This window comes from Myotis daubentonii, chromosome 1, assembly GCF_963259705.1.
Source record: "Myotis daubentonii chromosome 1, mMyoDau2.1, whole genome shotgun sequence".
NCBI lineage: Eukaryota > Metazoa > Chordata > Mammalia > Chiroptera > Vespertilionidae > Myotis > Myotis daubentonii.
Genome location: NC_081840.1, coordinates 21081477 through 21095503, shown reverse-complemented (window position 1 = coordinate 21095503; position 14027 = coordinate 21081477). Strand labels below are relative to the sequence as shown.

At 43.0% G+C, this 14027-nt stretch overlaps 1 protein-coding gene across 21 annotated transcripts in view; it reads left to right on the top strand.

The window, feature by feature from the left end:
* The window catches only part of TTLL5 (tubulin tyrosine ligase like 5), a 264490-nt gene extending 252170 nt beyond the window's left edge, over positions 1-12320 (top strand). For all 21 annotated transcript variants that reach the window (XM_059689876.1, XM_059689822.1, XM_059689866.1 and 18 more), the window contains one exon: positions 11698-12320. Coding sequence is in view for 2 of the 21 variants with exons in the window: in XM_059689857.1 (XP_059545840.1) it covers positions 11698-11720 (23 nt within the window). In the remaining 19 variants the exon portion in view is untranslated. The remainder of the gene's footprint in view (positions 1-11697) is intronic.
* The last annotated feature ends 1707 nt before the right edge of the window (positions 12321-14027 follow it).

The window sequence follows — 14027 nt, the reverse complement described above, 5'->3', positions numbered from 1 at the left end:
AACTATAGTCTGGCCCTCCAACGGCATGAGGGACAGTGAACTGGCCCCCCTGTTTAAAAAGTTTGAGGACCCCTGCTCTATCTACTGAGCCAAATGGGCTAACGCTTGGATTATTTTTAAAGAACAGAAATAGAAACAGTTTTTAAAGAGAAAGAAATTAAAGTTAAGCAGGAACAAGACAGGAATGCCCACTTTCACCACTCCTGTTCGATATAGTACTGGAAGTGATAGTGATAGTGATCAGACAAGAAGAAGAAATAAAAGGCATCCAAAAAAGAAGAAGTAAAACTCATTATTTGCAGATGACATGATACTGTACATAGAAAACCCCAAAGACTCCATCAAAATACTACTAGACTTAATAAATGAATTCAGCAATGTAACAGGATACAAAATTAACACCTAAAAATCTATGGCTTTTTTACACACCAAAAATGAACTCTCAGAAAGAGAAACTAAAAAAAAAAAAAAAAATCCCATTTACCATTGCACCAAAAAAATTAAGCTACCTAGGAATAAACTTAACTAAGGAGGTAAAAGACCTGCACTGGGAAAACTACAGGACATTGAAAAAAGAGATAGAGGAAGATGTAAACAAATGGAAGAACATACTGTGTTTATGGATTGGTAGAATCAACATCATTAAAATGTTCATACTACCCAAAGCAATTTATAGGTTCAATACAATCCCCATTAAAATACCAATGGCATATTTCACAGACGTAGAACAAACTCTCCAAAAATTCATCTGGAATAAAAAAAAAAAAAAGACCCCGAATAGCCATAGCAACCCTGAGAAAGAAGAACAAAGTTGGAGGAATCACAATACCAGATATCAAGCTATATTACCAAGCCACGGTTCTCAAAACTGCCTGGTACTGGCACAAGAACGGACATATAGACCAATGGAACAGAACAAAGAACCCAGAAATAGACCCAAGCCATTATGCTCAATTAATATTTGAAAAGGAGGCAAGAGCATGCAATGGAGTCAAGACAATCTCTTCAACAAATGGTGCTGGGAAATTTGGTCAGATACATGCAAAAAAGTGAACCTAGATCACCAACTTACACCATACACAAAAACTAACTCAAAATGGTTAGAGGACTTAAATGTAAGACAGGAAACCATAAAAATCTTAGAAGACTCCATAGGCAGCAAAATCTCAGACATATGTCGTAGCAATAGCTTTACTTATACAGCTTCTAGGGCAATGGAAACTAAGGAGAAAATAAACAAATGGAACTATATCAAAATAAAAAGCTTCTGTACAGCAAAAGAAACCATCAACAAAACAAGAAAGCCCACTGCATGAGAGAACATATTTGCTAATGCTATTTCAGATAAGGGTTTAATCTCCAAAATTTATAGGGAACTCATACAACTTAAGAAAAGGAAAATAAACAATCCAATCAAAAAACAGGCAAAGGACCTAAATAGACACTTTTTGAAAGATGACATACAGAGGATGAGAGACATATGAAAACATGCTCAAAGTCACTAATCATCCAAGAGATGCAAATCAAAATGACAGTGAGGTACCATCTCACACCTGTCAGAATGGCTGTCATCAACAAATCAACAAATGGCAAGTGTTGGTGAGGATGTGGAGGAAAAGGAACCCTCATGCACTGCTGGTGGGAATGCAGACTGGTGCAGCCACTGTGGGAAACAATATGGAATTTCCTCAAGTTAAAAATGGAACTCCCATTTGACCCAGTAATCCCACTTCTAGGGCTATATCCCAAGAAACCAGAAACACCAATCAGAAAGGACATATGCACCCCTATATTCATAGCAGCACAATTTACCATAGCTAAGATTTGGAAACAGCCTAAGTGCCCATCACAGTTTGGAAACTGTGGTACATCTGCACAATGGAATACTACACTGTGGTAAAAAAGAAGGAACTTTTACCATTTGCAACAGCATGGATGTAACTGGAGAGCATTATGCTAAGCGAAATAAGCCAGTTGGAGAAAGATAAATATCACATGATCTCATTCATATGTGGGATATAATGATCAACATAAACTGATGAACAAAAATAGATCCAAAGACAAGGTAGCATGGAACAGACCATCCAACCTCAAAGAGAAGGCAGGGTAGGAGGGTGGTTAGAGATCAACCAAAGGACTTGTATGCATGCATAACCAATGGACACAGACACTGGGGCTGTAGGGGCTTGCCCTCGGGGGTGGGAGTGGCAGGGGGGCATCAATCAGGGGAAAGGGAGACATATGTAATACTTTAAACAATTAAAAAAAGAAAAGAAATTAAAGTTAGTCTAAGCCTTTAAACACATTGTCTATTCTCCCTACATGGTGATTTTTTTAAATCCCACCCCCCAGCACATGCCCTCACCCCCCTACTGTCTGTGTCCATTGGTTATGCTTATACTACATGGTGATTTGGGTTTTCCAACTCTCTTTTCTTTTTGTCATTGTAGTTTGGAAAATCATGATGTAATACCAGCTATGTATTGAGCACCTGCTATATCCTAGGTGGATTTTTTTCACTTACTCATCTCAATAACCACATGAGGAATGTTTCTTACCACCTCATTTCTTAGCTGAAACTTGTATATTCCTTCCCCCTGGGACTTTTTAGAAAATAGAGAGGACAAAGTTCCAAGCTTAATTTTCTATGAAATGCCTGACTAGCACTTTGCTTCACAAAGTCCAGGTGGCCTTTCTCCTGCGGGTTCAGTGGGTCAGTTCATTCTTTGGCTTTTTCCTTTCTATGGGCTAATTATTTTATTCATTTTCAGAACTTCAGCTTTCACCTTCATTCTAATGATTGGCATCTGAGTCTCCATTGGTGGTATTCAGAATCGATCTAGTTTTAGTAAAAATCCAAACTCAGACATCTGAGAAGAGAGATGCATCTTTTGACTCACATGATGAGAGAGAATTAGGATGGATAAAAACTACTTGTGGTCAGATCTTTCTTTCTCTCCATCCCTCTCTGCTACATGTTCTTTCTCTCTGTCTTTATCTCTCTTAATTTGTCTTCACAACTTCATTAATCTCCCTTTTTCCTTTTTTCTATGGTTTCCATGTAGCAAGACCAGATGGCGGGGTATAGTTTGAGCAGATCCAGCTTTATTCTTTCCAGCTTACTGACCACAGAATAATGAGAGCGTTTCTTTTTCTACGTTAGTTTATATAATCCCAACGAAGGGCTGTGATTGGCCTGGCTTGGGTGATGTGACCATCCCTTAAGGCAATTGCTATGGCCAAGGGGATGGGGACTTCCATATTGTTTTGCAACCATGGCCACCATCCATCTCTAGAACTTCTTGTTTAAATCCTGCAAAAATGAAACTTGATACCCATTAAATACTGACTTCATTCTCCCTTCTCCACCTTCTGCAACCACCATTTTTCTTTCTATCTCTATGAACTTGACTACTCTGGATATTGCATATAAGAGGAATCATACAGTATTTGTCCTTTTTTGACTGGCTTATTTTACTTAACATATGCCTTCAGGGTTCAGCCAAGTTATAGCATGTGTCCAAATTTCTTTCTCTCAGGCTGAATAATACTCCTTTATATGTATAGGCCGCATTTTGTTTTTCATACATCTGTTGATGGACACTTGAATTGCTTCCACCTTTTGACTGTTGTGAATAATGCTGCTGTGAACATGGCATACAAATATCTGTCCAAGTCTGCTTTCAATTATTTCAGGTACATACCAAGAAGTAGAATTGCTGAATTGTACAGTAATTTTATGTTTAATTTTTTGAGGTACCACCATACTGTTTTCCATAGTGGCTGCCCATTTACATGCTTCCCGGCAATGCACAAGGATTCCATTTCACCCCGTCATCACCAACATTTGCTATTTTCTTTTTCTTTTTTCTTTTTTGATAGTAGCCATCTTAATGAGTAAGGCTGTCTTTTAAATTAAACCTTGGGGACTGAGATAATATGAGTTCCATAGACAGAATTAGAGCACCCAACATTGTGGACGAGTGGGACTGATAATACTGTTGGTATTTTAATAGTCAAATTTGGCATAATGGCTGAACATGAAACTCAGAAAAATCTCCTCAAAAGCCAGGGAGAAGCTAGAGCCAGCTGCCGAGTTTAGCTTATAGAGGTACCTGTCAAAGCTGCGAGTGGATAAAATCGCTAAGGTAAAGAATGTAAGAAAGAACGGCAAAATGCAGAGGAGGAGGAGCCAGGGACTAGAGTAGTCCAAGGAGTCTCAGACCCACAGAGGGGAGATCAAGATGCCGGGGATGGGGAGGAGTGCAGGCAGGGGTGGAGTAGGCGGCGTCAAAAGAGGGTGGGGATGATGGATGAACTCAGATGCTAAGACAAATGATATTTTTTAATTGCCTGTGAATAAGGTTTTGTCAAGTTGAATCATTTTCATTGGAATACTACCCTAGAGTCCTTTGTAATTTTCAGAATGCTTAGTTGTCCCTTAAAACAACTCAGTAAAGTACACAAGTTATTCTTCCCATCTTACAAGAAGGAAGAAGCTCGGAGAGGTTGTAATTTTCCTGGGTACCTCTCACTCCCCCGAGACGATCAGTTTGGGGGAAGCTGAAGGCAGAGTAGTTTAGAGGCGCCCAAGTCAGAGCGGCATGAGGTGTTGCCCACTCGTACCTGGGCAGCTTGTCATCCCTCGCACATGCGCGCTCATTCAGTACCTCCTGAAACAGTGTCTGCTGGCCATGCTCACCTTCCCATGAACTACTACAGAGTTTGATTGTCTGAACTCTACAGCAGTGGTTTCTCAACTGTGGGTCGTGACCCAACAAAGGTCACCAGATCAATGAGTGGGTCACGTCCGGGCTCATGAGAGCTGGTGGTGCGTCTCTTCCCAACTCGGCCTTCAGTCCCTGCGTGTTCTGTGAAGTCGGCTGTGGTGGAAATCAGCCAACAACACAGTCTCCGGGGCTTTTGTTTGTCTTACCACAGAGAACCAGTTGTCACACATTTACTAGCATACCTCTAGTCATAACCATCACTTCTCTCCCCTGCCCCCGGCCCCCTGCAATGGAACAGAATGAACTAGAAGAAAAATACCAGGGTCCATCTACTATAAAAGGAAGAATTGTTTTATGAGACTTTTAAGTCATAGATATTTATGTGTGTGTGCATATAAAATGTATTTTATACTATTCACTGCAGTAAAAAAAAAGTGTGAAAGTAACTGGTCTAGGGGGTCCCTTCATTTACTTCCTCAAACAATTAAACGTCTGCTGTTCTTCTGATCTTTAGACAAAGAACTTCTCAAAAGCCAGGAAGAAGTTAGCCTATCCTTAGGGGGGGGAAAGCCTGCAAACATGTTCAATGGCCTGCCCTTGGGAAACTAGCTATATAACTGTAGTTACAAAAAGAAACACTTTTTACTGAGTGGCATTTGAAAGTCCTTCAAATAGATTTATATTTTTCTGTTCCGTGATGTAATTCCATCATGCCCATCTTACTGAAATGAGTTATATACATTTTTCTTAGAAGAATTAGGCTTATTGTGTGTACTTTAGTTCTTTACAGTAGAATTCCTTAAAATAGTGTTTTATTGAAACTCATATTTTGCAAGTAAAAAGTAACGCTCCTCCAGTACATGGTGTTAGCGTGTAAGAGCCAAGCCAAGTGCCTATAATGTTCATTAGAAACAAAGAGGGAGGGTTCCTGGGAGGGGCTGCGAGCTGGATGGTGCCGCTGTGGTCGGCCAGCTCCCTGCTCCCTGTGGCTGCATTTCAGACTGACTCAGGGCTGCCTGGGCTCTGAGCAAACCCCTCGCAGCTGTGCCCGGCGCCTCCGTGTCACCCAGGCAGGGTTTCATGAAATGGATCTGCTGCTCCTGTGCCTGGGTTGTTCATTCCTACATACTGGAGCTGTGCCCGGGAAGGTGAGGGGCCAGCAGGTTGGCCCTCGCGCCCCAGCTGTCCTTTCCTCCTAGTGTCACTCAGGATATAAATAACTGCGTTCATTCAGGTTCTTTCTCATCAAACCAAAGTGTTGCCAGAGGATACTACCAGGGCCACTCTGATCAGTTGGAAAGACCTTAGGGGCATACCTGAGAGGCACAATTTCTAAAAATCTTTGCATGTAGGTCATTTTTTTTCCCAATATATTTTTATTGATTTTTCACAGAGAGGAAGGAAGAGGGATAGAGAGTTAGAAACATCGATGAGAGAGAAACATCGATCAGCTGCCCCCTGCACACTCCCCACTGGGTATGTGCCCTCAACCAAGGTACATGCCCTTGGCTGGAATCGAACCCGGGACCCCTGAGTCCGCAGGCCGACACTCTATCCACTGAGCCAAACCGGTCAGGGCTGTAGGTCATTTTTTAAGTTACGTTTTTAACTTTGTTTCTCTTATTCACCTCAGATGTTGGAGGGAGAAAAATCATTTATCTGTTCATATTGTCTGAGGTCTGGGCCTTCTCTACCGACCTGGAAGTCACGATAAATTCTGCCTTTTCTCAATGGGAAAAGCCACGATTCAGATGTTGAAATTTTGCATCCATTTCCTTCCGGCAGCTGGAGGGCAGCGGGAGTCCTGGTCTGGAGCGTGGGCTGCTGCTTATCTCACCAGCCTTTTGCTGTTGGCAGATGCAGTTTGTATGTAGTTGGGAGCCTTTGGCTCCATAGGAAACACTGCTAATGGTCATCCCCACATCAGTGCATCTGATATGTACCCAGCAGCTCCCATGTAAATATTTACAGGGCAAAATGCTGGGAGCTCGCCCGGCCAGCGTGGCTCAGTGGTTGAACCTCAACCTATGAACCAGGAGGTCACGGTTTGATTCCCAGCCTGGGCACATGCCCTGGTTGCGGGCTCAATCCCCAGTGTGGGGCATGCAGGAGGCAGCTGATTGATGATTCTCTCTCATCATTGATGTTTCTATGTCTCTCTCCCTCTCCCTTCCTCTCTGAAATCAATAAAAAATATATATATTTTTTTAAATGCTGGGAGCTCGGGTCAGGTGAAGATTTGTAAGATGTGGTCTCTGCACTTAAAAGTGTGTGCTAGGGGCAGTGAGTGATTCATGCAAGAGGGAGTGTCCCCTCGCCCCCCAGAAACATGAAAGCAGCATTGATTTTTCAGTTTAGGGAAGCCTCTCCACCATTGCCCGCAGGGCCCTTATGCCTCAGAGTGAGCATGGAACGTGAATGTGCTGGCCCCTCGGTATTCTTCCTGTCTGGGTGCCTCTTGTAATGCACTTCACCTTGGCAGATGTCAGTCACAGGGGTTAAAGATATTTTCATTCACGGTGTCAAAGTAATGCAAGCCAGTTGCTTCAACCTGGTGCTAACGGAAGAACGGCAGCTGGAAGAGAAACCGGGTGTGCTGGACTCTCTGATAGTTGCCAAGCTCATATGATGTAGTTTACAGGAGCTTCAAAAATTTCGAGAGTAGTTCTCATATTTTATGTTCGTGTTGCTCATTGACTTTAGAACTAATCTGATACGATGGAGCTTCATATAACGATAAGCACCAAGTGAGTGTATAAGCACACAGTATGAGCCATAGCCATTTGACCAAACAAAAAAGAAAGACTTTCCAGGCCAGGACATCAAAGCAGAAAAGAAGGTGGGTTGTTGTCAATGAGTCAATGACTGGTTTTTCAAAGTCCTACCGAAGGGGGGCCGGGGGGGAGGAGAAAGAGAGAGAGGGAGAGAGAGAGATAGAGAGAGAAAGAGAGAGAGAGAGAGAGAGAGAGAGAGAGAGAGAGAGAGAGAGAGAGAGGTTATGATCATGGCCACAGAAGCAGTGAGGGGGAATTCCATCACATCATTGTCCTGTGTGCCTTTCCTGCCCTTACGGTCCCAGAGGGGTCACCAGGCAGGAATGGGACTGGAGCCGCTCTGGTCCTGAATTATGGCACCACATGAGGGGTAACAGGTAAATCCCAAGGTGGGAAGTCTAGTGGGAGACGGTGTATAGATGGGACCCCAAAGGGCTGTATTCTCTGTGTAGCTGTCAACCAGAAATAACCCCTCCCCTTCCCCCTCACCTCCACCCTCAGGCACTGAAAGAAAATTACCTGTCTTGAACTTGGTGCTAAGTGAGATCATATAGGGGACTCTCCCCTGAGTCTTCATAAATACAAGCTGGCGTCCATGTGAGCTTGGGCATGAATTCATATTTCCTAGCTGCCCTGAAAACGTCCAGATTGAGAATTTAGTTTAAGGTGGTCCCCTAGGCTAGTAGTGGCTCCTGGCACCTAATAGAATCAAATGCTTATTTTTTCCTGGAGGATCCTCCTTCAACTCAAAGCTCTAATAATCCCTATAGGGAAAGTTCTAAGAACTGTGAGATCATAGTTTGAAATTAAAAACAGCCCTGGCTGGTGTGGCTCAGTTGGTTGGAGCATCACCCTGTGCACTGGAAGGTCGGGGGTTTGATCCCCGGTTGGGACATATGCAAGAGGCAACCAATCGATGTATCTCTCTCACATCCATGTTTCTTTCTCTCTCTCTCTCTCTCTCTCTCTCTCTCTCTCTCTCTCTCTCTCTCTCTCTCTCCCCCCTCCCTTTCTGCCTCTCTAAAAAAATAAATTAAGTAAAAACAAAACAAAAAAACAATAAGGAAACATGGCACCATAAGCAAAAGCCAGCAAAAATAACAGAACAGTATTAGACCTGCAAAAAGTAAGGTATTAAAATTAGCAGATATACAGTAAAAAAACAACAACAAATGTTCTCATATATCTAGAGAATTTTAAAGGGAGGAAAAGTATGAGTAAAACCAAGAGATTAAAATTATGATCAGGCTGCCCATCCAGTGTGGCTCAGTGGTTGAACATCAACCTATGAACCAGAAGGTCACTGGTTTGATTCCCAGTCAGGTCACATGCCCAGGTTGCTGGCTCAGTCCCCAGTAGGGGGCATGCAGGAGCAACTGACAAATGATTCTCATCATTGATGTTTCTATCTCTCCCTCTCCCTTCCTCTCTGAAATCAAAAATATATATATTTTTTAAAAAATTATGACCAAGCAAATCTGCAAAAACCAAATAGCATTTTTGGAATGAAAAAAAAAACATAGTAATTACAGTTTAAAAATCAATGGGTGAGTTTAACTGCAGATTGGACCCAGTTGAAGAGAGATTTAACATGCTCGAAGATACATTTAAAGAAGTTACCTGGAGTGTAGCACAGAAAGAAAAAGTTATGGAAGAAAACAAGTGAGAAGTCTAATATCTAATTGGAGTTATGGAAATAAACTGGACAGGGATATTTGAAGAGAGAATGGCTAAAAAATTTCCCAAACTAATGAAAGATACACAATTGCGGTGAATCACAAGAAGTCTACACTAAGCCCTGGCCGGGTAGCTCAGTTGGTTAGAGCATCATCCCAGTAGACCACGCATGTCAAACTCACGGCCCGCGGGCTGCATGTGGCCCAGCCAATATAACGGCATGAAAGAAACGTTGTAATAAAAATTTCGTAACTTAATTTTTACAATATCCTGTTATATATACATAATTATTAATACAACATTCACTAATGACTGATTGCTATAATCATGTTGCATTCATTTCCCTTACATGCCTTACGCGCAGGCACACCATTTCTCTCCACTAATACTAGCAGTGAATATTTTAGCAGCCAATTGCCATGTCATTAGTCTTGTACTGACTTGTTTGGTGTGCGCAACAGGAAATATTTCGTTTTCAGAGAACAAGAAAAATAGGTTTATTTGCATTATGCTTATTAATTTGTGCAGTTATTCAGTGTCTGGTAAGCTAATGTTCAAGAAAAAATATTAAAATGTTCTATTTTCTGTTAACAATTATTTATTTCAGCCCTTTGTATTCAGCATGTCTCTATGTTTCTATGAAAATTGAGGTTTTGGGGGTTTTTTGTGGCCCACATAAACTTAACCCTTGTTTATTTGGCTTGTGTTAGCCTTTGAGTTTGACATGCTTACAGTACACTAAGATTTTCAGGTTTTATCTCTAGTCAGGGCACTTACAAGAAGCCACCAATGAATGTATAAATAAGTGGAACGACAAATCTCTCTCGCAGGTCAATTTTTAAAAAAAGAAATCCACACCTAGACACACCATACTGAAACTTTAGAATACGAACGACAAAGATGTTCAGAGCAGCTAGAGTGCACAGAAGGCTCACCAAAGGACTGCGGTTTGTTTGACAGCATGCCCTCAGCACCAATAGGGGAGTCAACGTACATTGTCATCTGGCCACTGATGAAAGACAGTAATTACCAAACCAAAAGTATATTTTAAGCAAAAATATCTTTCAAGAGTGAGGATGAAATAAAGACATTTTTCGACACATAAAACCCCCAAATAATTGGTCACTAGTATACCTTCACAAAAGGAAAGATTCTAAAGAATATGTTTCCAACAGAGGAAGGTGATACCAGAAAAAGGTCTGAAGGGCCAGGAAGAATTATGAGCGAAGAATGTGTAAAAATATGGGCAAATACAAAAATAACCAATAAAGTGATGATAATGTTCTTGTGAGGTTTAAAAGGCGGTGTGTGTGTGTGGGGGGGGCGGGGAATAAGGATATTCAACACCAGTATCATGTAAATCAAGGGGGAGGGTATGATTAGACTTAAAGTAGTCTAACTTTTAAAGTTGTCTAACTTGATTTTACAGTGAGGAGGTTAAAGATATTAATTTCAACTTTACAGTTAATATATACCAATGCAGAAATGAATCAAGTAACTGCTAAAAGAATAGAAATATAAAACTTCCAAAATAGTACAGAGAAATTGGATGAGGAAAAAAGATAAATCCATAAGGAGGAAAAGCAAACACAGAAACAATGGGTGAATAAATGTCAGATGTATACACAATGGAATATTATTTGGCCACAAAAAGGAATAGAATATGATACTGCTACAACATGGATGACCCTTGAAAACATTATGATAAGTGAAAGAAGCCAGATACTTGCGGCCCACAGTTCCTTTCAAGGTGCACGAATTTGTGCACTGGGCCCCTAGTTAGAAAATAATACAACATTATTTTGAAAGAGTTAAAGATTCAAGTACTTATGACCTGGCAATTCTACTCCTAAGTACATTCCTAAAGGCATTCTTCAGTTGTGTGCTGAGATCACATTAAGAATAGTCATAGCAGCAAAATAAAATTCAAAACCACATAAAGCAAAGCAATGGGATATTTAGGGACATAAGTATATATAGTAAATAAACCTGTTTTTATAATGGAAGCGAGAGCATGAAAACACAAAATCCAAGATCGTGGGAATGGGAAGGAACTGGGAGAGTCACAAGGGTTGGGGGGAAGGCGATGTTTCTTAAACTGGGTGGTGGGGTGTAGTGTCTGGTGGGGATGGGGCCGGGGGGGGGGGGGCAGAGTGTTACCTAACAGCCCAACGTAGAGGAAAGATTGGATAAACTCAGAGCGGTTTTTCCATGCATTTCAATATTGAATGCTAATAATGCTGGCCGCGAGTTTCTAGAAAAGGTTAACGTATTTAGCATCTTCCATTTAAGAAGCAAGGGGGAAAATACCCAGGAAAAATAGAAAAGAAAGAAGTAAAGGAACTACACAAAACAGCAGCAACAGAACAGATGTGTTTTAGAAAGGTTTCCAATGAAAGTTAAAGTGAAAAGTTTTCTTCATTTATTTGGGCCCCAACTTCTTTATTCTGCGGTGATGAAGACTAAGCCAGCCATTGCTCTCTGCGGTCACTCAGTGGTTGATTTTCTCTCTTCAGATCCTGCTCCCTCTAAGAGATGAGCCACGAGCGCGCAGAGGAAGGACCTGCCCACTGTTCCTCCGCTCCAGGGTGCGGCTGGGGTGCAGCATCCGCCAGCGCTGCCGGGGTCCATAGTATTTTTTTGCTGCCTCAGTCCCCAAAGCCTTCCAGCAGAAGCGCCAGCACTTGGTTGCCAACCAGCCAATCCAGACTTTTACTGAGAGGACAGGAAAACACATCGGCTGGATTTGGATGGAACTTGGCAGTGGGGACACTCGGCGGATGCCTTGTCTACCCCCTCAGAGCACACGTGTATCTTCCCCCCTATTCCTCCCCCAACCTGCTTAGGTATCTCTGTCCCTTCCCTGCTGCCACACAGAGATGATATAAAAGAGGCTCTTTGGCTATTTGCATTTTGCTTCCTCTTCTTTTCCAGATTGCAGTATTCAGCTTTGCTTCCTCCAGCATTACCCACCAGAGCGGTCCTTCTCTTTTCAGAGGGTTTGGGGAGGAGAGGGAGGCTTCCGGCACGGGTTTCCTGGAGAGGAGAAAAGTCAGTGTGCCGCTGACCACACGGGCCACGGCAGAGGCACCCTTTGGCATGACTGATTTCTAAAATTAATAAAGTAATTCTATTTTTATTTTCTTTTTTTCCATTGACTAATTTCCCATCAATCAGTATTCACCAACGACACTGAAATGGTTGGGACCACCTTCTCATTTTATGTCATTGCTGGGCAAATTTTTTAAACTTCATTTTTAGAAATGGGAGCGATAAAGAGGTGTTTTATTCTTACCCGTGGTTTCAGCAGGCGGTGGGTCCAGGCTGCTCCCCGAGGGGGGCTCCTGCCCCTGGGAGGCTGGTCTGTGCCAATGTCTCCATGATCAGACCACGGCATGTAGGTCCTCCGCTGGCACGCGAGCGTGAGTCCAAGGGCACACCGTTTCCCAGACAACCCGTTACAGGGACGCAGGCCTGGCGGCCTCCCCCCTGCCTGTCCTCCGCACTCTCACTCCCTCATCTCTCCAGGTCCTCCCTCTGGCTCCTGCTGGAGAAAAGGTGACAGGCCACCAAAGGGTTGACTGAGCTGCCTAGGGAGGTATTGGGTGAGAACCCAGCGCCTGGGGTGTCTCCAACAATGTGCTGTAGACTCAGCATTGAACCCCCAAATGGAAAGGACACCCAAAGAAGCAGAGAGGAAAGGAACTTGGTTGCCTTTCATAATGAATGCGTTTGGACGCATTGAAGCCCTTTGCCTGCCTGTAAAGGATGAGGCCTGTCAGTTGCAAGAGAAAAGAGAGGCTGTTCCAGATGTTCCTGGGACTTCTGGTCCGTAGGTAGTCTGAAGGCCATCTTAGCTCTTTGCTAACTTGGTTGTCAGTGGTTTGGAGACGAGTGAGAATGCCTCCATAGTCCCCTGCTGCTGTTTGGAATTGGGAGACTCACCATATGGGTCTTGTGAGAAAGGATAAGAGGGTGTGAGCTCAGTAAAAGAACTTTTGGAACCACGGGAGTGCTTGGGATTGCCCTAGGTCAGTGGTCAGCAAATCGCGGCTCGCAAGCCACATGCAGCTCTTTGGCCCCTTGAGTGTGGCTCTTCCACAAAATACCATGTGCGGGCACGCACGTAGAATGCGATTGAAACTTCATGGCCCATGCTCAGAAGTCGTTTTTCGGCCTGGTCGAGTCTATTTTGAAGAAGTGACATTAGAAGAAGTGGGGGGTGTCGTCAGTCGGTCAGTCGGGCGACTGGAGACGCGGCGCAGGCAGGCCGCAGGCTACGCAGTGCGGGGGAGGTACATTGTTTTGAGGTACTTTCACTGAGGTCGACCCCTTCCAACTCTCCCATCCACACTCGTCTATCTGAAACAAGTATACAAGACGAGTGTGGATGGGAGAGTTGGAAGGGGTCGACCTCAGCGAACGTACCTCAATCAGATTGAGGACTTTTTTTAGCAAAGGCCAGTTTAGGAGTACCCTAATTAAGTTAATAACAATGTACGTACCTATATAGTTAAAGTTTAAAAAATTTGGCTCTCAAAAGAAATTTCAATTGTTGTACTGTTGATATTTGGCTCTGTTGACTAATGAGTTTGCCGACCACTGGCCTAGGTGACTAATCAGAATTGAATCTTGCGCTGATTTCTTCCTGCATTCAAGGTCCTGATCGGGTATGGACCAGACTCCCTTCATTTAGGCAGGTCCACGCAAGCCATTTTTACTGGTTCTAGACTTCTCTTGGATCGTAGTCTGAGGGCCACCTTAGCTGTTTGCTAACTTGGTTGTGGATTGAGTTAGGAGACAAATTAGAATTCCTTCGTAGTCCCCTGCTGGTGCTGGGAAATCG